The sequence below is a fragment of the Mercenaria mercenaria genome, chromosome 9 (genome assembly GCF_021730395.1).
Source record: "Mercenaria mercenaria strain notata chromosome 9, MADL_Memer_1, whole genome shotgun sequence".
NCBI classification, from domain to species: Eukaryota; Metazoa; Mollusca; class Bivalvia; order Venerida; family Veneridae; genus Mercenaria; species Mercenaria mercenaria.
The window spans coordinates 64,288,123-64,314,149 of record NC_069369.1 but is presented as its reverse complement, the minus strand read 5'-3'; the positions used below and the strand labels follow the sequence as shown (position 1 = coordinate 64,314,149).

At 35.2% G+C, this 26,027-nt stretch overlaps 2 protein-coding genes across 8 annotated transcripts in view; both read right to left on the bottom strand.

The window, feature by feature from the left end:
• Positions 1–7,576: 7,576 nt before the first annotated feature.
• LOC123548063 (uncharacterized) lies at positions 7,577–10,712 on the bottom strand. The gene is made up of 3 exons (XM_045335292.2): positions 10,497–10,712; positions 9,567–9,651; positions 7,577–8,763 (listed from the first exon to the last, which is right to left on the bottom strand). Exons 1-3 carry the CDS (start codon positions 10,573–10,575, stop codon positions 8,484–8,486), a joined length of 444 nt encoding a protein of 147 aa, XP_045191227.2. The 5' UTR covers positions 10,576–10,712; the 3' UTR covers positions 7,577–8,483.
• Positions 10,713–18,526: 7,814 nt separating this feature from the next.
• LOC123548062 (uncharacterized) overlaps positions 18,527–26,027 on the bottom strand; it is a 30,106-nt gene continuing 22,605 nt past the window's right edge. For 4 of the 7 annotated variants that reach the window (XM_053551572.1, XM_053551573.1, XM_053551574.1 and 1 more), the window contains 4 exons: positions 20,753–25,010; positions 19,818–19,908; positions 18,879–19,286; positions 18,527–18,640 (listed from right to left, as the gene is read on the bottom strand). In XM_053551572.1, coding sequence (XP_053407547.1) covers positions 18,610–18,640; positions 18,879–19,286; positions 19,818–19,908; positions 20,753–20,795 — 573 coding nt within the window. In that variant the 5' untranslated portion in view covers positions 20,796–25,010 and the 3' untranslated portion in view covers positions 18,527–18,609. The remainder of the gene's footprint in view (positions 18,641–18,878; positions 19,287–19,817; positions 19,909–20,752; positions 25,011–26,027) is intronic. The other 3 variants (XM_053551576.1, XM_053551577.1, XM_053551575.1) reach the window with 1 other exon arrangement.

The following is a 26,027-nucleotide window of genomic DNA, read 5'->3' as shown; positions in this document are numbered from 1 at the left end:
AGATGCATCTTTGTTGCAGTTCAAATGTATGGAAAATTTATCTTTGTATCTCATGAATCAAACACTCAAGTTCTCGTTGCCTTGTCAGAAAGCACAGCAACAAGAGAAACATCATGAAGGACACGATTCGAGTGAAATAATGACCTTCAAAGATCTAAAGATCCATGTTTTGTTCCCCATTTTAACATTTACAGTGTATTTCAACATAATTATGAATAAAGACCACCTTCCAATAAAGACCACATTTTGCTTCTTCCAAGAGTGGTCTTTATAGACAGGCTTGACTGTATATTTATTTCGTGTGGTTTACGTTGGAACAATAATTTCGAGCTACTCTTAAATTCAATACACATTATAATGATCTGATGGTAATATGCTAGTTAAAGATGGTTACCGATAATGTCTGACATTAAAAAAGATAGTTACCACTTGTCATTCAGCCGGAGGATGATCATCACATGCTTTCCTGCCTTATGTCTGACATTAAATGATGGTTACCACTTGCCTTCCTGCCTTATGTCTGACATCGAAGGAAGGTTACCACTTGCCTTCCTGACTGATGCCTGGCATTAAAGGAAGGTTACCACTTGCCTTCCTGCCTTATGTCTGACATTAAAGGATGATTACCACTTGCCTTTCTGTCTTATGTCTGACATTAAAGGATGGTTACCGTTTGCCTTCCTGCCTTATGTCTGACATTAAAGGATGGTCCCCAGTTGCCTTCCTGTTGTATGTTTTACATTAAAAGAAGGTTACCACTTGCCTTCCTGCCTGACACCTGACATTAAAGAAAGGTTACCACTTGCCTTCCTGCCTTATGTCTGACATTAAAGGATGGTTACCACTTGCCTTCCTGTGCGATACCTGACATTAAACGATAGTTCCCACATGCCTTCCTGCCTTATGTTTTACATCAAAGGAAGGTTACCACTTGCCTTCCTGCCTGATGCCTGACATTAAAAGAAGGTTACCACTTGCCTTCCTGCCTTATGTCTGACATTAAAGGATGGTTATCACTTGCTTTCCTGCCTAATGCCTGACATAAAAGGATGGGTACCACTTCAAGTGCCTTCCTGCCTGATACCTAAAATTAAAGGATGGTTACCACTTGCTTTCCTGCCTAATGCCTGACAATAAAAGATGGCAAGCATTTGCCTCCTTGCCTGATGCTCGACATTAAAAGACGGTTATCGACTGCCTTCATATGGCGTACCGTTAGGGCCGAAAATGCCGATTTAGCTTTAAGACAATTCAATTTAGTATGACCCAGGGTCGGACATATTCCAATTAGTATGATCCTGGTTGAGAATTAGCTTAAAGCTATTTCATTTAGTACGACCAAGGGTCGGACATATCATATTTAGTATGACTCAGGTTCGGAATTAGCTTAAAGCTATTTCATATTTAGTACGACCCAGGGTCAGACATATCGGAATATGTCCGACCCAGGGTCATACTAATTGTAAATATGTCCGACCCAGGGTCAGACTAATTGTAACTATGTCCGACCCAGGGTCGTACTAAAGATGGCTGCCGTAATTGAGGGTCATACTATATCGGAATTAGCTTAAAGCTAATTGGAATATGTCCGACCCAGGGTCATACTAATTGGAATATGTCCGACCCAGGGTCGTACTAATTCGAATTGTCTTAAAGCTAAATAGATTTATCTTAAGTCAGGGTCATACTAATTCCGAATTGTCTTAAAGCTAATTGGAATATGTCTGACACAGGATCATACTAATTGGATTATGTCTGACCCAGGGTCGTACTAATTCGAATTGTCTTAAAGCTAAATAGATTTATCTTAAGTCAGGGTCATACTAATTCCGAATTGTCTTAAAGCTAATTGGAATATGTCTGACCCAGGGTCATACTAATTGGAACATGTCTGACCCAGGGTCGTACTAATTCGAATTGTCTTAAAGCTAAATAGATTTATCTTAATTCAGGGTCATACTAATTCTGAATTGTCTTAAAGCTAACTGGAATATGTCTGACTCAGGGTCATACTAATTGGAATATGTCCGACCCTGGGTCGTACTAAAGATGGCGGCTGTAATTGAGGGTCATACTAAATCGGAATTGTCTTAATGCTTATTAGAATATGTCCGACCCAGGGTCATACTAATTGGAATATGTCCGACCCAGAGTCGTACTAAAGATGGCTGCTGTAATTGAGGGTCATACTAATTCGGAATTGTCTTAAAGCTAATTGGAATATGTCCGACCCAGGGTCATACTAATTGTAAATATGTCCGACCCAGGGTCATACTAATTGGAATATGTCCGACCCAGGGTCGTACTAAAGATGGCTGCTGTAATTGAGGGTCATACTAATTCGGAATTGTCTTAAAGCTAATTGGAATATGTCCGACCCAGGGTCATACTAATTGTAAATATGTCCGACCCAGGTTCATACTAATTGGAATATGTCCGACCCAGGGTCGTACTAAAGATGGCTGCTGTAATTGAGGGTCATACTAATTCGGAATTGTCTTAAAGCTATTTGGAATATGTCCGACCCAGGGTCATGCTAATTGGAATATGTCCGACCCAGGGTCGTACTAATTCGAATTGTCTTAAAGCTAAATAGATTTATCTTAATTCAGGGTCGTACTAATTCGATTTAGTATCATACCCTGGGTCGTACTAAATGAAATAGCTTTAAGCTAATTCTCAACCAGGGTCATACTAATTGGAATATGTCCGATCCTGGGTCATACTAAATCGAATTGACCCTCACGGTACGTCATACCTTCATACCCGAAGCTTGATATTAAAGAACGGTAATCAACAGCCTTCCTGTGTGTTGCCTAGTATTAAAGAATGTTTTCCATCTGCCTTCCTGTCTGATGCCTGACATTAAAGGATGGTTACCACTTGTCTTCCAGCCTGATGTCTGGCATTAAAGGATTGTTGCTGATTATCTTCATGTTCGAAGCCTGACATTAAAGGGCGGTTATTTACTGCTTTCCTATCTGATGCATGGTATTTAAGGATGAATGGAGAGGGAGATGTGCATAAGGCAAAATAAACATATGAATGGCTCTGTTGAAAGGTGTGACAGTATATAAATCAACAAAAACACAATTCTTTTAAGGTTATATACATTCTTTAGAATTAACATTAATACTTTAAATACTTAACATGACCGAACATTAATTAGTAATTATCAATAACATAAATTTATATTGGTTATACAGATACTCGGCAGAATTGTGTGACATGGTTCACGTAATGCATGCTTTTAAAATTCTACGCTAACGGATTTACACTACATCTCCCGAATGTCAGAAATGTATCTCATTGGACTAGTGATTAAGGTGTCGGCCACTAAATCAGGAACTCGAGCTGGGATCACGACATATACGTTATTTGACAACAGGAAGAGCTGTTTTTTAGAATGTGACTTAAGTTGGCGTATAAGTTGTATTCATTGCAATCTTATGGACTTTGCATCTTTTTCATTATAAGTAGAACGTATATATATCAGTACATATTTAAAAATGTTTAGAGATTGGAATATAAGAATCTTTCACTGGTTGAAAGTAACTGTTTAGGCGGTAACGAGGCTTTGCCGAGTTACCACGAGAGCAAGATATTTCCATCCGTACCTTCAACTAGTGATATATTTCTTTTCTTGCATACCGTATTCTTTAATTTCTAGAAGATATAAAGATACTTTATTATAATATAGTAGTACTGTATAGTAGCGTATGAATTTACGCACTCATTCAAAAATTACAGCATGTGAGTCATCTTACACACCTGGGTGTAATATATCTTTTCTAGCACCGGAAAAGCACAGGAAAATGCTGTCCGGCATAGAAGAAACGCCTTTCCAATGTACGGGTTCATAGGTTTTTTTTATATATGTTGTAAAAAGGATGCGACCCTTACGTAATTGTAGTGAATAACAGTTTATGCAGTAGTATGCCCTACCTTAACTATGCTTTTAGCTTTCATCACAATCGACTATACACAAATTAGTATAAACTAATTCACTAAAAGAAATTGTCTCTATGTGATTTCTCTATGCGAAACAAAGTATGACTTTTTATAAAGCAAATAGTTTGTTTACAAACATGAAATACATTATAATGTAGGGATAATACACGTTTTTTTTGTGTATTAACGTCTGCAGAAGCCCACGGGATTGTTTGTGACCGAGACCGAAGGTCGAGGTCACAAACATATCCCAAGGGCTTCTGCAGGCGTTAATACACAAAACAAACGTGTATTGTCGCTATTCTTGCATAAAAAACATTACACGACGACTAAATGCATTGCTTTCATACGTGATGACTTGACGATTCCGGTACATTTTTTATTTACCATTCTTGTTGTTCTTGGAAACGGTAAACATGTTTTAAATATCCATACATTACCAACTTTTAGTAACATCGATCTATTGGAAAATCGATAAATTTGCCTATATAAACAAAGAAGGAAAACAATACTTAAACTTAAATAGAAAAAGTTCTATTTGGAAATCAAAAATTCGATACCCCACAAATTAAAGTTTAATTTATTCCGAATATTATGAATATTTTTTCAAAATAAAATTTTAATATTTGGTTGGTCCTTTTTGACTTTAAATAGACCCACCTCAGTTCATATAGACTCTGTAGGAAACGGGTAATAAAAACTGACTTTTTCAAATATAACAGATAAAATGAGATATTTTCCGCAAAAAAATAAAAAATTCGATACCCCTAAAAATGTAGAAAAATTATTCAATTTTCGTTATGTGTAATTTGTTTTAAATTTTATAATGAATTGTTTGGTCCTTTTTGCATTTTAGTGAGTACAGTGAACATTTCTTAAAAATTCCGGCTTTTTCCGTTGTTATCCGTAAGTACTCGGAAGCTGTTACGGAAAATATTGTCGTCTGCTAGTCTGACTTTGTCGGTACAAATTGTTATAGCTCAGAGCCTATAAATTGTTGGCAACTTCACATTGACAAAAAAATAATAAAATGATAAAAAAATAATAATAATTGTTGAACTCAAATACGCCGAAACCTAGATCCGCTGTCGTTTAAAATAGCACTATGGAGAAATTAGTGTTCAATTTGCATTAAATATACAAATGCTTTTAATTTTCTTCGCAAAATATACTTAAAGCAACTATTTCTCATGTGTTTCCATAAAATATAGTATGTCAGTAATTAAGTTTCAAAGCATTCTTCAGAAATATAACGATGATTTATTGATTAATTTTCAGATACCTATATTATTTTTTGCCGAAGGATCTAGAGACTTTTTTATTGCCGCGGCGGTCCGGGTCAGATCTCCGACGCAGTCATCTTTTTTTCTACATATGGGATTTTTAAAAAAAAATTAAACAACAAAAACAAAAAATCATTTTGTATTATTCATAATATGACCAAACTTTAATTTGAAAGATAACCTTGATGAATTGATAATTATGCTTCTTTCCGAACCTCCTTTGTATATATTAATCTGTATTCTTAAATTAATGCATGTTTTTGGTACATTCTTTAATAATTCGTTTTAAAAAAATGCGATATCTATTATTTGGTTTAATTGTAACAAATATTTTGAAATTACCCTTTGACTTTCATTGTCTATTACAATATTGCCTCGGGGTAAACAATATCCGGTCAGTGTTGTTTCAAGGCGGGTCATAAAAGATATGTTACCCCACTTACTATAAGAGATAGGTATTTTTAAGGTTTTATTGTTCTTGCGTTGTAATATATGTCTTTCACTTTCTTCTGACTTTATATAGTCATTTCCCTTTCTTTCATGAAATTTGTTTTTACGACTTTTACCCTTTTTCATGAATCGTATGACAGTAGGAAGAATCAATACAAATTTAAAATTCACATCGTTAACAGAGTTGTTCCTTAAATATTTACTGAGTAAAGATCCTGGCCCAAATTTCACGAATAATCTATCTAAGTTATTATTTAGTTAAGTCTACTTTTCTAAAATTGAGATATTGATGAAATTATTGTTATTTAATGTTGTTGTTGTTGTTTTTTCCTGTAACAATATATTTATAGTTAAAGTATACTATGGTAACAGTATTTGCAGCACTTATTCAAGTCACGTAATATGATATTTCTATTAAGGCACGATATAAGAAACTTAATCCTTACTATGCTAAATTACAATAATGAACTTGTCTTTCTTTCAATTTGGACAGTACTATTAATCATAAAAAGGGTGCATACCAAAACGTTACTGGCTGAATGGCAGACAGTGACGTTCATGGTCAGTCTGCAAGGATGTGCAGGCTAATCATGATCTACACTGATTGCAAAGGAAGAACCAATCGTGTCCAGCATGGAAAAGGTTAAGTATTTCCTTTTAAAAGTATTAGTCTTATTTTTATACCTCTTTTTCTTTAAAGCGACCGGCCTCCAGATCGTTCGACAACAAAAATACTTTTTAGATATCTTGCTATATTTCTTATGAAGGCTTCAAACTTAATTACTGACAAACTTTATGTTATGGAAATACATGAGAAATTGCTGCTTTTACTACCTGTAACGGTGAAAATCGTTAGTGGTTTAGAATTTTGAAAATATTTTAGAATCAAAAGCTCATATTCTAATGTTCATAATACGTGAAAGAAAGCGCGTATAGAGGATGTATATACGCTTTCTAAATATTTTAGATAACATATTCATATTCTTAAATATTTATTTTATTTACAGACAGTTTCTTGTGCGTAAATATTTCTTTTCTGTACATAGATATACGTTAGCATGATGTTTCATGTATTAAAAAGAAAGTAAATCTATGTGTTCGATGTATAAAATGTAACGATTTTTAAATATTTTAAATAACATATTCATATTCTTAAATATTACTTTCATTTGACAATTAATAAAGTATTATATAAATTTTCGACTTGTTCCAATTTTCACTTAATTATCAAAACTTAATTCAATTCAAATATATCGTTTAGCAAACTGCCCGCTTGTAAATGGATCAGATAATGATCAGAAGATGTTAATTATCGATTCCCCCCCCCCCCCCCCCCTCTCGTGTTACTACAACAACAACAATTCGTACGGAAATCAACGAATCCGTCCGGTAGCGATGATATTGGATTATTGGTTTTATTGATTTTTATTATAGGTAGCTCTGTCTCGCTTTATCGGCTTCGAGATGTTACTAAAAGTTGGTAATGACCGGGGCACACATAACAACAACACTACTAAAAGCGTGATTTGAAGGTTTTTGAGCATCTTATTTTTATTTTTAGTTATTACAAACGTTACATTACACATAATTTTGCATATAACTAAAAATTTGACAAACAGGAACACAATTATTTTAAGAATAACAACTTTACATTCGAATTATTTTGAGTACGAACAAACAGAGTACGGATGAGTACGAAGCTAGTGACTAGCTTTCGAGGTTTATTATATGAATTCTGCGAACAATCAGGTAAAAACAAACCGACTGATACTAACAAAAATCATTAATATAATACCTAGAAACGGGCAATAGCACAAGTTACACACGATACTTATTTATTCACAGTTATTTACAATAACTGAACAGACGCTTTGTAAAGGGAGTAAACTTTAAGAGAAGCTAGTGGGCAGTAGCTTTGGGGTTGGAAACTGATACAGCTAAACATACTATGGATTACATTGTATCTATAATGCTACAAGAAAAGGTTATTATGGAAGAAACAAGATGCAGATGCCAAATATCAGTCTGCGCAGAAATACATACATACGTCCCTGGCAAAGCATTTCAAAAATAAAAATCATGTATTAACAGCACGTGAATTGCCTTGTTTGCACACGATTTTTCTCCCGTTTATACATGGGCGGATCCAGTGAAAAAAGTAGTTTTTATGCAAGAATGAATCGAATGTACACTTTCTTCTGAAGTTATATTAAATAAACTGTGACTTTTTATACAGAAAATAGTTTATTTACAAAACATGAATACATTATAATGAATGGAATATACATTTTTTTTTTTAAATAATATAAAGTCAGCTACATCAGTGACCCTTATGTGACGGTTACATTTCATCAGCGGCGCTAGTTTGATAGTTACGTTTTATCAGCGACGCTAATTTGATGGTCAAGTTTCATCAGCTATGCTTGGTTACGTTTCATCAGCGACGCAAATTTGATGTTTCATTAGCTACGCAAAATTGATGTTTACGTTTCAGAGCGACGCTAATTTGACGATCAAGTTTCATCAGCTATGCTTGGTCACGTTTCATCAGCGACGCAAATTTGATGTTTCATTAGCGCCGCAAATTTGATGTTTACGTTACATCAGCGTTTACATTACACCAACGACGCTGATGTAAAAATGAACAACCTGAGATGGTAACTAATTCTAATACACAAATGAGCCACACCATGAGAAAACCAACATAGTGCGTTTGCGACCAGCATGGATCCAGACCAGCCTGCGCGGATGCATGGATCCATGCATGGTCAGGATCCATGCTGGTCGCTAACGGTTTCTCTAATTGCAATAGGCTTTGAAAGCGAACAGCATGGATCCTGACCAGACTGCGCGGATGCGCAGGCTGGTCTGGATCCATGCTGGTCGCAAACGCACAATGCTGATTTTCTCATGGCGCGGCTCAAATGTAATCGTAACGTACATTTTAGGAGATGCAGTTGTAGATGCAGGCAGCAGGTCTGGGTTAACTTGTGGTGGAGAAGCTGTGGTTGTTGTAGTTGTAGGCGGCTCCGTTGCTCGGTTTGAAGGATCTAGGTCGGTAAGTCCGCGCTTGGATCGTCTGCAATATCAAAATTTTCAGTCATTTATAAATCTGTAAAAGTGACGCATTAAATGGATTCCCAGGTATGTTTTCAAGAAATAGTTGTTCAATTTAAGTAGAAGAAAAACAAATAGAGGTTATTTTAATGAAATAAATCGTCCTGTGGCTGTAGCTTTATGACTGCGCGTGAAGTCGCGAATGACAAAACTCTTATCATCTTACCGGTACCTTGTCCGTGATAAAACTTTTTTTTTGGTTGAGTTTAACGTCGCACCGACACAATTATAGGTCATATGGCGACTTTCCAGCTTTGATGGTGGAGGAAGACCCCAGGTGCCCCTCCGTGCATTATTTCATCACGAGCGGGCACCTGGGTAGAACCGCCGACCTTCCGTAAGCCAGCTGGATGGCTTCCTCACATGAAGAATTCAACGCCCCGAGTGAGGCTCGAACCACTCACTCGAACCCACATCGATGAGGGGCAAGTGATTTGAAGTCAGCGACCACTCGGCCACGGAGGCCCCGATAAATCTAATAATACGAAACATAAATGAGCCGCAACATCAGGATCAATGCTGTTCGCTAACGGTTTCTCTAATTGCAATAGGCTTTGAAAGCGAACAGCATGGATCCTGACCAGACTGTGCGCAGGCTGGTCTGGATCCATGCTGGTCGCAAACCCACTATGTTGGTTTTATCATGGCGCGGCTCATATGAGAAATAAAATGAAAGTGTGACATTGGACATATCCTGATACACGAGGCAGATAAATGGACGGCTCTTTCGCTAATTACCAAAGACTGAAGAGATGTATCATTTACCTAAGTAACGCTTGTAGACTGAGCACGCCTCTGTTGGTATGGTAACTGTTTCTGTACTTAAGCAACTCCGCATCACTGTCTTCAGCTATGAAATAAATTGTTCATCACCTTGATACTGATATATTTAACCCTTTGCCTGCTGGCGGCAAGTGATTCTGCCTTTGCGACCAGTGCAGACCAAGATCAGCCTGCACATCCGTGCAGTCTGATCATGGTCTGCACTGTTCGCTGTTCAGTCAGTAAATTTTCAGTTAAAACCCCTTCGAATAATAAATGGTATTGCCCATATTGAAAGATGGACCAGTCCATTTTAGAAATTTAGCAGGCTAAGGGTTAACAGCCTTAAAATTTGCATTTGAGATCAACGATTTTTCTGAAGATTTTCTTTATGGAAACTAAAAATTTTGATAACAAAACCATGGGTATTATTTTAAATATCGGTAAAATGTTATTCACTTCACCTTTTTTTTCATGCACGCTATAATAATCATTCGCCTTTCATAAGAAAATTGCCAGATATTTTAGAGTAATAAGCACGGGGGCCAAGCCAAAGAACATCGGATAGAATTTTTATCAGTTACGTCTTTTGAATACATTTTATTCGTCTTTTATCAATATCAGACTCTAGTACGCATATTTCTGGCCTGAGCTTTTTCCCTGATACAGTAACTGTTTATATCTGTCTTCGGACATGATTTGCACCTGTCCCCAAAGGTGGGTTGCACCTGTCCTCAAATATAGTTTTTACCTGACCTTTAACATGGTTTGCACGTCATCATTACATATCGGTGCACCAGTGCTTTCAGAATTTAATATTAGAAGTTCAACAAACATTTATTAAGAATCATGATAGCATAAACTAAGTTTTACACATCCTTTTAATCATTCTTCACAAAGGCAAGCATTAAATAAACTTTTTGAAACACTTACCAAAAGCTGATCTATATGCTATAGAAAATAGAAAAGAAAATGAAAATAATCCATAAACGACATAGTTTCGGATGTACATTTTGCACTGATAGTTTCGAGCGTGAAAACGTTATTGTGAAGCAAAGAAAGGGTCGTCTGAAAAATTACAGAACAGTTATCGGGTTTTATTTCGAAAGAAATACGTAGGCGTTCCACGCCTCAGTAACATTTTCCTCAAAAACATAACAGACTGGGCTCAGACAGTAGGTGGTAACGTTCAGTCCTATTTTTTTTGTTATTGTTTACTTATATTTTACTTAACATACTATACTATACATAGACGTACAAATAGTTGCGGTTTAGCTGACGGCACTTGGGAATAGCATATTTACAATAATTAGGCCAGTGCCCTTGTTAATATTCAAATTAAACTAGAAAAAAGTTTAGTTCAAATTTACATTTCATATAAGAGACCTATGTTTGAATATGCCAAGTTTGAAATAGGCCTAACTAAACTAAAGGAACCAGCGTGGGAGCCATCTGGTCTAGTCGCGTAATGGCTGCCAGGTATTTGAACACTAATTTTTCACTTGGCATGGCAACAGAGGTCTTAATAGAGGCTAGTTTTTGTTTAAATTTCATTGTGGATGTATTGTTGACATTTTGGTAGGGAAAATGGGAGAGCAGGTTGTATTTGGTGAAGTCAAGCTCAATTTTAGTATGAGTAGTACTTCCAGGTCACAGCAGTGTGATTTTGATGTCGGTTTACAGTAAGCAAATGTGACCAGAGAAATCTCTCTTAGAAGATACATGACCCCTACTTTTCTCTTCATTTTATATCAGTTTTATCATAGCTCTTTAAAATGAGGTAAGGATTTGTTCTCTGAAATGGGTCTAGCTATGTTTGGTAGCTCTTTGAAAAAGGTCAGTTTTATATAGAATATATAGGGAAAACTATTTAGGCTATTGTGACCAATAGCGGAAAGCTGTTCCTTACACGAAAAGTAAATATCGAAAAATAATTGCAAAACGAAACTGCAAGGAACTAAATATGTTTTAATCGGAAGGCCATTATAAGAAATAGAGCTGGTGTTTTTATCAGGTCGTCATGAACAGTCATGTATGAAGCAAACAATGTGAATTACGTGTCTGAAGTTTCAGTAACAAGTTCATATTACATAAGAACTGATTATAATTACGTTATAGCTGCAACAGGAACCGAATGGAGCTATATACCCTCTGCGATTTTGTGTTGAACAACTTCGAATGAAATACACTTGAATCACCTTATTCTAAAAATTAGCATACCGTCAGTAACAAAACAAAACATTACGGACATCCCTTTATCCAACCAAGCACCGTTAATGTATCAAGTAGTAATTGATGTCCCAAATTATATGCTGTTAATTAAGTGAATTATTCATCACGCTGAATGAAAAGTAAAAAAATACCTTCATACGTCAATTAACATATTTTTAACGTATCCTATAGGATTAACTGCTGAGTAAATATACATTAAACGTCCGCTAAATACAGACTTCCGTTACGTGTATTGCGGTAATGTCATTACGTTTGTTTTAAACGTTTATTTTTAAACGTAACAGATATACATACACAAGTAGATTCTACAACAGAAAAATGCAGAAATGGGTTGGGTAAATAAGTTTCTACAACTGACCTGCCTTTCCCATAAATAGGTTAAATTAAGCAAAAAAATGGACGTATTCAAAGTAACTTGTGAACCTCATAATGACATAATACATGGCCAGGAACATGCGTAGCTGAGTTAAAATATAGTTAACCTCTGTAGAAATGGATATGTAGTAGTAATATTTGTGATGTTAGAAACTAGTGCCAGACCATAAAGAAGTTAAAGATATGCAGTGCCCATCTATCTCTAAACTGTGTAGGGAAACTTTTTCCAACGTGTTTAATTTCAATTTCAATAAATCTAGAAACTGATTATGTAGAGCTGCGTTCAAATTTATGTCATGCAGTAGATCAAGTTCAATGGTAAAAAATCTTTTAGGTTTTCGTAGCAGTGCACATTATACTGTTTTAAGTTTTACATGTATTAAGTGCGCACTATATCAAACCTGACACATGATACTGTTAATACACATAAACATGCTAATTTTATAATTATATAAATCATATGTAGGCTAGTTGTTGTGCATCATTTCAAATATGAAATTTGGGACTATTGTTCCATTAACGTCAACATCAGCATTTTTGGGATGTGGATGTGGGGTGGGGGTGGGGGTGGTTACCCGCTTCCAGGGTTATAAGTGTTTTGTCTGACAATCATAGAATCTTTGTTTTATTCTTATCACACCAAAAAGATGTTCATGTGCTGCAAAAATTAGTTCCATTTATGAACGTCGCGGATTAATCATCAGTGATCAAGCAGTCTTAATTTAGCTTGTTTCCTTTTACACTGGCCATTCAGATTATGTAATATCTATTGATAATAAGGTATTCGAGACCATGGTAACATCACTGCATTCCAGCTCACCATAGTTCATCTTAGATTTTAGGCACATTTATGTTTATTTCCCTTACGTGTATTTTTAATAGTTTGACACTTGTTTTCTTACAAACAGTGTTACAAATAGATTAGAAATATATAAGTAATTATTATACATTCTCATTCATGAGATGTTCAACATGGTACTCGGTTCATCCGGGGAACCATGGTAGACCTCTGGTATGCGAGAATGTTATTATAGTGCAATTCATAAGTGAGATATTGATAGAGGAAATATAGTAAATGTTAATATTTCACAATTTTGTTTTTGATTTGCATGCTCTCTGTTGTTATTTGTTCTATAAAGTTACATTTTGTGTAGGTGACATGGCAATTTTGATAGACTAAATGTGCATTCGGGTATTCTCTGCTTTATTTTTAGCCGTTAACGAATGGCATTGCGATAAATCTACCAAAATCCGCCCACCAGACGTATCAAGGCTTTGATTTACAATGGTCATACGTTGTCATCATAACATGGCTCGATATGACTACCACTTAGAAAAGCAGAATATCAAGCTATGCATAGTTTGGGTATTGATGAACGTTAAGTGAATTATTCCGCGTGCCTAATAATCGATTCAAAGTGAGTTAAGTGTAACACTGTTCTATCAATTTGATTCTTAAATGTCCTTCATACAAAATCTCAGATCAAATATGGAAACACTCTTTCTCGGCGCATCATAATATGTCGACATGAGACGTTGCTGCCATATTTCAATGAAAACAAACACTGCTAGTCATATTAGAAACAATAGGAAGAGGTTAATAGTCAATGTTTCCGTATTAAATGAAAATGAGTCACCTTTGGCGTCGCGGGAGTGAAATATAAAATTGATTATAGGTTAGAGACCGCCAATTGTTTTCCCATAGACTTGTACATGTATTATAACATTATGGCGTGTGCGGCCTTCCATACATCGAAACATGTTTATCTAATTACAATTTTTCAAGAAATATCTTAATTCTACCAAGATATCGGACGAAAACATATGAATAATGATACTTTATTTAAGTAATTTTCGTGTGAATGAATAAACCCCTTGTTAATCGTGACATGGCGGAAAATTTTTGATAAACTTCTATTCAATACACATAAGTGTAGAAATTGACAAAATGTATAATAAAGTACTGTAAATACAGTGACAAATTCATGTTGAAAAAATCACTTCTTGGTTGTTTACATGACTGACCAATCAGAACGCATGCGTTACTTTCCAGTTACACTTCCTCATTCATTAGTTCCATTAATTGTTCATTGTCGTCTCTGACCAATTCATTTAGTGTTATAAAGCTTTGACGTCGAAGTCGTTTAAAGAATACAAAATTACTAATTTATACTTATAACATACATTATGTATTCATATAAAACCACATCATTCAGAGAAATATTTATATATTTTAGGCCCCGGTGTTTAAGACTCTAGAGTTGTTGTTTGAACGCTGCAGGCCCTAATCTGTCCGTCCGCAAAACTCTATGTGACTATCATATGCTGGCACTGTTTATATCGGGATATCAGATTAATCAGAGTGGTGTTACTTGTCTAACGGTTGATTTTGTATTAATAAAATATCATGTCAAAGTATATGTTTATTTGTTACAACAGTGTCTTATTATGTTAACTGGTCATGTTATCTTCTCAGTGTGTAGAGTTAACCTGTCAAAAATGTCTTATTACGTTAAAAAGCTGTGTTAATATGTCAAAGTACAGTGTGATCTTTTCTATAGAGCGTGTTTAATGTTAAAGCTCGACAGATTTCAATATATTTGAAAATAACATAAGACACTGATTGACAATATTAAATCATTCTGACATAATAACATAAATATTATCCCGACATTGACATGTCGTCGTTCCATATCACCCAAGTTTATATTAATTTCAACGAAGCTTATAAATGTGGCAATGCGCATGTTTTCTGGATTTGCATGTCCAAGTATCAATTTTTTAGTTATGCTCTCTTTTTTATACATAGCTATAAAACATATAGAACTATACCGGTACATATTTCCTTCTATTGTCTCCATCAAATATAATATATCATCAACATGAAGTGGAAATACGCATATAATCGGAACTGTCATCATGTTTGATAATATTTTTCAGCTATACCCCGTTTAAGACATAGCAGAATTACAACTTCATATGCACTTTGTGTACTCGACCTTTCCTACATTTTCCAATCTATCGAACTGAAATTTGATATACTTCGTCAACAAGAAGTGAACACTTGCATATTCTGGGGACTTTGATTTCTGATTATCCTTTTAGTTATTCCACCATTTTGGACTTAGCCGTATTACATATAGAGCTACGTCTCAACCTTGTGTACTCGGCCAACGCCTCTTACAGTTTTCATCTAATTCAAACGAAATATGGTTTATTTCATAGTGGACATGTGAACATTTTCGGGACTTTCATGTATAATTATTTTTTGAGTTATGGCCATTTTTTGGACTAATTATATTTGAAATACCCCTGTACTTTGTATACTCAACTCCTACTACAACTTCTTTTCCATTCACATGTGAGGACTACAGTACATTTATTTATACCTTGTATGCATCACTCCTACGGATTTTTCTAATTAGAAGGGGCATTAGCATCCAACATTACCATGGAGTAGAAAGTCATGCTCACACTGTTGGGAAATCATGTTAGATTTTTGTTTACTTCGCCCTTTTTGACTAGATAACATTCTGTCAAGGAGCATTTTCAAGGAGCATTTGTCATACAAATGTCACATCAATCATGTTCTACTTAAACTTAGTAGCTAAATGTGTAAATGTATAAACCAAACACATTTAGAATTTAGAAACTAGTTTGCAAAGATGCATTAAAGAATGCAGCAGCTACGAGTCAGTCACTGTGTGTTAGGCAACCACCACGTGACTGACACTTGCAAACGAGTAACAGACGTACGGAACTTTTACACCAAAGAAAGCATGTGTCGCCTTTCCAAAATAACTGTTATGTGCAATACCGGTATATACATGAAACTGAAAACTGCAGTAGATTATAAATGTTCGTATATCTAACTGTTAATATCGCAGCGACCGTTTTGAAAATTTCTACTTTTTAGGTTCCGTTTGTACATGATTGAGATTAGTCTATGTAGTTGTTTCTGTGAAGCTGTAGGTAACTTGAATGTGGCTTTTCATATTGCACTCAGTTTCTCCTTGTGTATCACTTGCCATCTCCTTGTTTGTCACTTGTCATCTCCTTGTTTATCACTTGCCATCTCCTTGTGTATCACTTGCCATTGCCATCACTTGCCATCTCCTTGTTTATCACTTGCCATGTTATTCCAGTTTATTTTGCCCATATTGAGGAAAATATTTATATAATAATTGGAGTAAAGTTCTAATCTTTTTTCAGCATTCTGTAAGTATAATAACCAGAAACATCCCTTTACTATATATTTTGGCGTTGTATTTTAGAGAAACTTCTAATGATCCCACTGGCCAAGTTCGATGAAGAGCCATCAAGCGGTTCATGAGAAGAAGGTATTTCTATTTGTAGATCTAGTAGTCCCTAAGAGGGGCCAAGTGTCCCCAATCGAAATTTGAGAAAGGACCTTATACTGATCCCTAGACCAGGTTTGATGAAGATCCATCAAGTGGTTCATGAGAAGAAGTCGTTTAAAGGTATATCTACTTTAAATTCTAGCAGTCCCTGAAAGAGGCCAAGTGCCCCTAACTGAGCAATGTTGGTGAAGGACCTTATAATGATGCTACAAATCAAGTTTGATGAAGATCCACCAAGAGCTTATTGAGAAGGAATCATCTAAAGGCATTTCTAATTTTATTGGCTCTGGTAACCCCTAAAAGGGACCAATCGTCCACATTTGAACAAAATTGGGATAGAACCTTATAATGATAATACAATCATGTTTGATGAAGATCTATCCGGCAGTTCATGAGAAGAAGTCGTTTAACAGTATTTCTAACTTTAACTCTAGCGGTGACCATGAGCCCCCATATGTATAAAATTGTGAGTGGACCTTATTGAATTCTTCATATGAAGAAGCTATCCAAATGGCATACGGTGGGTCGGTGGTTCTACCCAGGTGCCCGATCGTGATGAAATAATGCACGAAGGGGCACCTGGGGTTCTTCCTCCACCAATAAAGCTAGAAAAGTCACCATAAGACCTATAAGTGCGTTGGTGCGACTTTAAACCCAACAGAAAAAAAAATAACGATGCTTCAGACCAAGTTTGATGAAGATCCATTGAGCGGTTTCTGAGAGGAAGTCTTTTAAATGTCTTTCTATTTTAGCTCTAGTGGCCCCTGAAAAAGGCACAAGTGCCTACATTTGAACAAAATTAGGAGAGGACCTTATAATGATACTACAGACCAATTGTGATGAAGGTCCAATACATCTAGCGGTTCATAAGAAGAGATCGTTTAAGGTGTTTTTAAGTTTAGTTCTAGCGGTCCTTAAAAGGAGCCTAGTGCCTTCCCCATTCCCCCCACCCCCTCCCAACTCGCCCATGTGAACAAAATTTGGTGAGGACCTTATAATGATGCTACATAAAAAGTCTGATGAAGGTGCATCAAGAGGTTCATGAGAAGAAGTTCTTTAAACGTTTTTCTTCTATTTTTTAGCTGTGGCAGCCCCTAAAAGAGACCAAGGTTAACCATTTGAACAAACTTGATAGAATGCTACTGATCACGTTTGGTATAATTGTGACTTGTAGCATCAGAGGAAAAGATGTTTTAGTAAAATGATGACACATGACCATCCATTTATACTAATAGCTCACAAAGTTCAGTTGAGCTAAAATAGACACGTATTGTTAAAATGCTTAGTATTATGTTAAACTTAATATCAACAGATAGAAATATAGAGAAACTTACTCAGCGTAATGATTAGCTAGTTTTATTAGAGAAATAGAATAGTTATGACTAAAACGATGTTAAGATTTCTTGTTCATTGTTGACAATAATTACTGCTGTTTTAGGAATTAAAGTTCAAAATCTTTTTGCTGTTGGGCAGTATGGTAACGAGTTGGCAAATAAATCCACTGTTCGAAACCTCGCTTTGTATGTAGAATTATTTCACGTGAGGAATCCATCAGATGACATGGGGAAAGTAGGTACATATACCCAAGTGTCCACCCTTGCCAAAAAAATACTGTGCCTAGGGTCTTTTTCCACCATGAAAAGCTTGAAAGTTGCAATATGACCTATACTTGTGTCAGTTTGACGATAACCGAAGTAAAAACAAAACCAATCTGCCTGGACATTCAAAATGAGCACGGTGGCTGTCACTACTGTTTAAGAGGTCATTCGAAATTCATTGCACTGATTTCAATATAATAAATATTATTTTGCGCTATGTCCAATTTTGTAATTTCACAGTGCTCCATCTCCCGGTAGAGCAATACACCTTTAACATTTTTTTTAATTTTGTCAAATTTGCCCTGTCTCCAAAGTAAAAAAAAAGTATAATTGCAGAAATGTTAAAATGAATAGTATTAAATAACATTTATAGTCAGAATAAACTAAACGCAAGGAACAAGTAGATACTTTATTATCATTTTAGCCCAGAAATACAGAAACTAGACACGAGTTAAACTTTGAAAGCGATTTTATTCACGTTCAAAAAATAGTAGATAGAGCATCGTTCCACCTGTAGGAGATAAAAGATGTATTAGAGAGGTGTCAAAAGATATGCTAATAAAGCACGTTAAATTGGCAATTTTAAATTTTAAAAGATATTTGAAAAATAAAGTCACCAAAAAGAGTTATCAGTTGGGTGACGCATAACTAAAAATACATTGAATTTAATAGATATTCATATGCTCAGATGAATATGAACCAATATTGGTCTAACCTTAAAAGTTAAGTACAGGAAAACGAAAGCTCACCTTTTACCGCTCCGGATTTTTGTTTGACCTGGTTTTCCTTTGGCCTTATATTTTGAATTACCGCGTTTGACAATCGGACGTTTACTTTGTGTCTTTGTAGGTGTCGTCCCCTTCATTGTTATCACTTTCGTTGTCGGCACTTTCGTTGTTGTCTCTTTTGTTGTTGTCACTTTCTGTGTTGTCTCTTTTGTTGTTGTCACTTTCTGTGTTGTCTCTTTTGTTGTTGTCACTTTCTGTGTTGTCTCTTTTGTTGTTGTCACTGTCGGTGTTGTAACTTTCGGTGTAGTCTGTTTCGGAGAAGTTGTACCAGTTGAATGTGGCCTTATTGTTCTTATTATGACTGATGGTGTGATCAGTTTATTCGCCCGATTTCCCACGTCTATGCCAGTGAGCCCGCGCTTGTGTCGTCTGCAGATTAAAAGTTGTATATGAATGGATTTGTATATGAATGGATGAAGAATATTGAGCCTGGTATAATCCTTTGTTTACCGGTCCTTCATGAATATTTTATTATAACTATCAGAATTTCTTGATTGTCAGCAGCTAAGAGTGAAAACCAAATGAACGTTCAGCACGTCTTTTCCCATTCCCCTCTTACTGTCGCTTGGTTTTAGAAAATAATTGAATTTATAACTGTTGCCTAGCTATAGATAAAATAATCTCAAATTGGCATAACTCGATTTGGTTTAAATTTCAATATGTAATTATTACATATATGATTTTTTCAAAGTATGTATGAAACTTAATAATATAAATGACTCTAAATAATACAAAATAAATTGTCAATAATGTCGCGGTTTCAATGTGAAATGATATGAAGCCATTATGCAGTTCATATTGTAGTTAATGACAGGACAAGTGTTTTATCCTTATATCCAAAAGGACAACTTTCTTCTACAAAAAGAGCCCTATTATTGACTTTATTGTTGTCTTATTCACCTGAACACTTTTCCATTAACTGGACTGAGCACGAGGTTGCTGATAATGTGGTTTCGTCTGTATCCACCAAACTCCGCTGCAGTTTTGTAAGCTATAAAATAAAATTGAAGAAAAAATAACACAAGAGCAGTTCAAAACCAAGTATAGTATATGGTGAACAATTATTTTTTTGTGTATTCAGGTAATAATCAAAAATGAAAGAAATTTCGAAATAGGGAAACATATATTTGTTTCTAACAGTCCTGTCAAAAGAATTTCCGTCCTTCCTTACAATAAAATATGATAAACCATATATTTTCACTCAGTAAACATTTTCAACGAAAAACAGTACATGGAGTTGGAGAAAATGTACACCACATCAATGTATCACACTGACTTTGGTTTCCAGAGTTTAATACATGTTTTTGATGTCCTTTTGGATTCTTATTCTTATGTAGAACAACAAATATGTTACCAAAATGGACTGCTGCTGTCTTAATCTGCGTAAATATATTACAAAACTTTTACATCGAAATTCAGATGGTTTTAAATTTTCAAAATCATCTAAACGCACTTCCTCGACAAAGTTGTTCAAAACATGATTTATATAGAGATGTACTTTACAAAATTCGTAAGATTCTAAGTCATGGAAAATTGTCAAGTGTTTTGTAGAAAATTATTATAAATCGTTTTATTGAAAGAGGCTATGACCCAATTATTTTGAGAAACGCCGCATGTTTGGTGTATAGCCCTTGTACAGGTGGACATTAAGCTTTCCTCTTTGTTTGTGGCTGACTGTACAGGTAGAATATTTTGTCTTCTGGTTTGTCGTGGCAGGCCTTTATGGTGTTTCTCTAGTTACTCTGTTTGTTGTTAAGACATAGAATTGATGCATAACAAGAGATTATTTGTGTTTAACCAGTACGTAAGATGAGATAACTTTTACTAAAACTGACCTGTAACTTTGGAACGTGACAGGATAAAGAGCAAGGACTCCATTGACCATTCCAAGACGATGTCCCGCTGTGTTCCTTTATATGTTTGTTTTGTGTTTGGAGTCTACTCGTCTATGTATGTATGTATGTATGTATGTATGTATGTATGTAAGATCGTTTACGAATACACACAAGTGTTGCAGGGTTTTGTTTCTGTCCCTTCTCTATCAGATCACTGTCCTTGTTTTTGAATTACGATTATATTCTTCATACAAAACAATGTTTACATGTATTTTTCACAACTTTCCTGGAACATGTTCTATCTAACCGAGCCTGTAACGTTCTAATTTTTGTCGAATTTGGCGACTTGTGGAGCTGCCACTTTTTCTATTTTGACAGTATTACACATGTGTCAGGATACGTGTTATATGACCAAGGGAAGTGCCTACGCGTTTAGTATTTTGAACAATGAAATAGATCCTATAGCTAAGGTGACTATGTCTTAGACTAGCTGACAAACGAAGTAGAATGTCCTTTGTTAAAACGTATAGCTGGTGAGACCAAATATTTCATATATAGAATTTTCCTCTGGCTATCTTGCCTAAATGATTCGTGTACCAATGATTTGTGAATTATTTCTATTATGAGCTAAATAATTTCAGGGATCAGGAAAATCACTAAATACTTCAAACTAACAACCTTCAATTAATTATGATTAGCTCAAACTCCTGTAGGCTAGAGACTCTATACTTGACTAGTCATTTTGTTGAAGTTCCCGTCAGACAATGTCTTTGAATCAACAACTTACGAGTCCTATCGTAAAGATGCTCGGCCTCTGTCCTCTTAATTGAAGTTGCAACTCTATATAATTGCCTTGACTCCTGGATGTTCAGCGCCTATATGCTATCACATGTAGCATTCAACTACCATATAGGTATATCCCCGATGCCTTGGCGGTACTCCGCCAATAACACTGAACCGTCTATAAACCTGAACTCTCCTACTCTCTGTAGATTACCAAACTCTGGGTCTCTGTCTTAGCTTTCCGATGCTCAGCCTATATTTGCTACAGTCTTTAGCATTCAATTACCATAAAGGTAAAACTCCTATGCGCTGGCCCTATAGCTCGAAACCTTGTTGAAACTCTGCAACTCTTCTTTAGTCTATGAACTTCAAACGTCTCCTTTTTTAATAATTTATCCGCCCTGACAGGCTAGTTGCAATAACCTCCTTCTCAAGGTACTGGGATAAATTATTAGTTGAATCCTCGATGTGTCTTCTTCAATCGCTGGATACCGAATGACCTCTCTGTCATCCATCTACCTATTTATACCCTAGCAGACGTGTTATTTATAGAACTTGTTTCTGATTGGTCCAAACTTATACATTGTATTTTACAACGAGTACTTGCTCTAACAAATATCTGGTTCCATTAACTGTTGTATATGACATAGTGTGTGATGCTGGGATCCAGCTTTCAACATAATGAACCCAAATTAGCCATAAATGACCCAAACCCTATTATAAACTGCAATTCAACAATAATTATAGCAATGGCGACATGAAAAGGGAGTCAAACACTATCTGTGCTTATATGCTACATTATCAATATATCAGATGTACAAATTATTCTGACAACATGATAGACATTATGAATGTATATGCGAGTTTTCCTTTCTGATTGCAGGTCACATTTGTTTTAACTAATAAATCTCGAAAGATAAGTTTCCCCCCATTACTTCATTGTTCCTTAAATTAATGTTGCGTACATGTGCATTTAGTTCAGTACACCCAACCGTTACTTACTTATTTACTTAATTCTCTTTATTCCAATCGGAGCATAGGGCCTTCACCACAGCTCTCCATCTAGTTCGGTCCATGGCCCGGGTATTGGCTTCTCCAAATAATATCTTCGTTTCGCCGAGCTCAATATCCAGATTCATGTGGCAAGAATTTGTTGGCCTTCCTCTCCTCACTGCGCCTTGCGGACTCAAATCCAGGGCTTGTCTTGCTGTGTTGGGCTGGGCTCTACGCGAGTGTCCATCACTATTTCTTCTGCAGTATTGAGTCAGTGACCGGTTACTGTTTTGTTCTTACCCAGAGTTCCTGGTTGGAGATCTTCCCTCGTCACCGTATCTGCAAGGTATGTCTCAAGCTCTCCGTATATTTTACAAATAAAGAAAAGCAAATGTCTGTTACTTGCGGATAACAACCACCAATCTCACTTCACTGTATCGTATCCAGAAACACTAGCTGATCTGTAAGGTTAAGTAATTACTCTTATGAAATGTAAATTCTATTTAATCAAAGTCCATATTAAACTTGTCATCTGAACAAGCTTCATACAGCGAATCCCTCTTCATTGTAGTTGTTGGAAAAAACTGTTTAATGTGCTAAGCAAAATCCTCAGTAGGTGTTACTTTAAATCTGATGTTGAAATAAATCAGTTTGACTGACGTGGATAGTTAATATTGTAAGTATAATGAAAATAATGTCAAGCAGCTAAAACGGATTTCACGCGCATATGTATTTCTGTGTATACAAACAAGATAAGTGAGACTAAATACTTACCAAAAACTTCCCTTTGGATAATTAATGCAAGGAAAATAAATGAAAATAATCCAAATACACAAAGTCCTCGGCGTATCATTGTATATTTCTGTCTAGTAATCAACAATGTTTTATAACGCCTATAAACTAACATGTGCCACCAAATACATGTATTGTTTCAGTCATTCGTTTGAAGATTTTGAAACGTGGTATTATCGCAGTTGAAAACAGTTAAGTCTGATCTAAATCGGTTTTGACTACAGCTGTGTGAAAAACACAGCAAAACAAATTACATTGATTTCTCAATATATGAAGAAATCATTAATGTCTCAACCTAAATGTAATACATGTCATCATTCTTAGTTAATTATCAATATGAAAATAGTTTTAAAATCTATGAAATATCAAAGTGACATTATATATTCACAAGTGCATAGTTTGTTTGTTTAGTTTACTTTGTATAAATTTATGTCGTCATTTTATTAAAATTGATCACTAAAGGTAAGATAGATAGACATTTACCGGGAGACTGTGGACCTAACTTAATGATTTTATACATGAATACACAAACTGCCGCTCAACTTGCTTAAGAAAGATGACTTAATATTATTTTAAAAATCAGAGTTGATCAAAATGTATATTGCTTTGAAGGAGATATGTTTGATTGTTTTGAGAAATGTAATTACATCCGAACACCCCTATAAGATGAAAGTGTTACAAAGGTTGTTTATTTGTTATGATTTCAGTAGCATTTTTCTACTCCATTTTATGTCGATTCGCCGTAAAAACCAACTCACCCACTAACCCCCATACTTCCATTTCTTGTACTTTCCCCGCCTCACCTAATAATTATTTTTAAGACAGTAAGATACTAGTAATATTCTCTATATCATATTACCTTTCACAGAAAATTTGTAGACATATATATTTAGGCTATAATTGTATAATGTGTACTTTGTTTCATCTATTGATAGTAGTGCATGAACATATTTAATCAATGGTTTGAACACAAGCAGCAAAAAGCAAACGAAGAAAAATACAACTGGCAATACCGACGAACAGTCATTAAATTTGGTAGTCTGCACATCAAATGTCTCTCCGTATAATTGCCGATGATATTCTTAATTACAAATAAGATATTGTCAAATTAACACGGGGATTCCTTTTTAATTGTTAGTCTATCTTGTGACACTACCGATATGTGAAACATTCTTAAATGTAAAAGTCAGGCAGTATGGTCTGCAGTTGATGCGATAGGTAAGATCACTGTTTAGACTTTAATTTACAGTACACTTGTAAGGTAACATATGTGTTTTAATACGCGATGTTCACAGGGTATCTTACTGCAGCATATACATAGTATGATAACAATTATTCATTGTATTTTCATGCTAAGGAAATCCCATTTTAACGCTCTTAAATCAAAGCTACCAGAAGTCTTAGAGTTAACACAACTATCCATTAGAATGAAGTACAGAACTTTATCCCTAGCCAACCACTTTTTTGTTTACATTTTATGTTTTTCAGCTGTTCTATTAACGTCACTTTAGGTTTCGTCGCTTTCGGTGTTGTGACTTTAGTTGTCGTCACTTTCGGTGTGGTCGCCTCTGTAAAAGGTGTATCAGTTGGTGGGGGGCCTGTAGATGTTGTTTTCACTGTTGTTGTGGGCAAATCTGTGGCCCGGTTAGCAGGGTCCATGTTAGTGAGTCCTCGCCTGTGTCGCCTGAAACTTTAATTGTTTTATATACATAAATCAATAATATTGAATTTGGTACTGTAACAATACCTTTTTATAAGACATTACCCGAGTTATCATTATATTAGATTTTATAGCATAACAATATGCTAGTGAGAAACAATTGATTGTTATATTCTTCTGTGCTCTTTTCATTTTTGCTTAATTGTACTGAATTTAAGTGGAGGGCCATCTCAGACAACACACAAATTTGAAGTCTTACCCCTCATGTGTTTTACTATCGAAGGGTGAAAGAAAGAAGACACCTCAAGTTTGCAACGTGTTTCGTATTAAAATACTTCTTCAGGCAAACATACAATGTATACAAACATATGTATGACGTCATGACGTCAGTTAACATGACATCATAACGTCAAATTATGACGTTACGTTTGGCGCACTATTTGAATTATATATATAGTCCAGATAAACAGCAACAGAAGCTATAGTTGTAACAGCAATATTAAAGTAAATAAGTACCATATATAAACGTATTATTACTATTGAACATTTTTAAAACAAATCAATGATTAAATATTGTGCACAAAAGTATGTCTACAGCAGCAAGTCAGGATCAGTAAGATTCAATAATACTACAGATAAGAACTGCCATAAAAGCAAACATATAAAAGTACCAGTAATAACTGAAATGCTTGTAACATATGCATTAAACAGCTCAAATAATTATTTGGAGTAAATAATACAATGTCAAATGAGTTACTGTATATTATACATAGTCTTTGAATTGAGGCCCTGTATATATACAATACCTAATTTGTGCATCCAAAATGTTTCCTTCAGCAGCCTGTCCATTTTATCATTAACACAGTCAATAGGCATAAAACTAAAATCAGAAATACTATGGCCAACACTATTGAAATGAATAGCTACATTAGTTGAAAAATCTGGATCAACAAAACTGTTGATGTCAAATCTATGGCTATTCATACGACGAGAAACTTGCTGGCTAGTTTCACCAATATACTGTACATCACATTTTCTACACGTTAT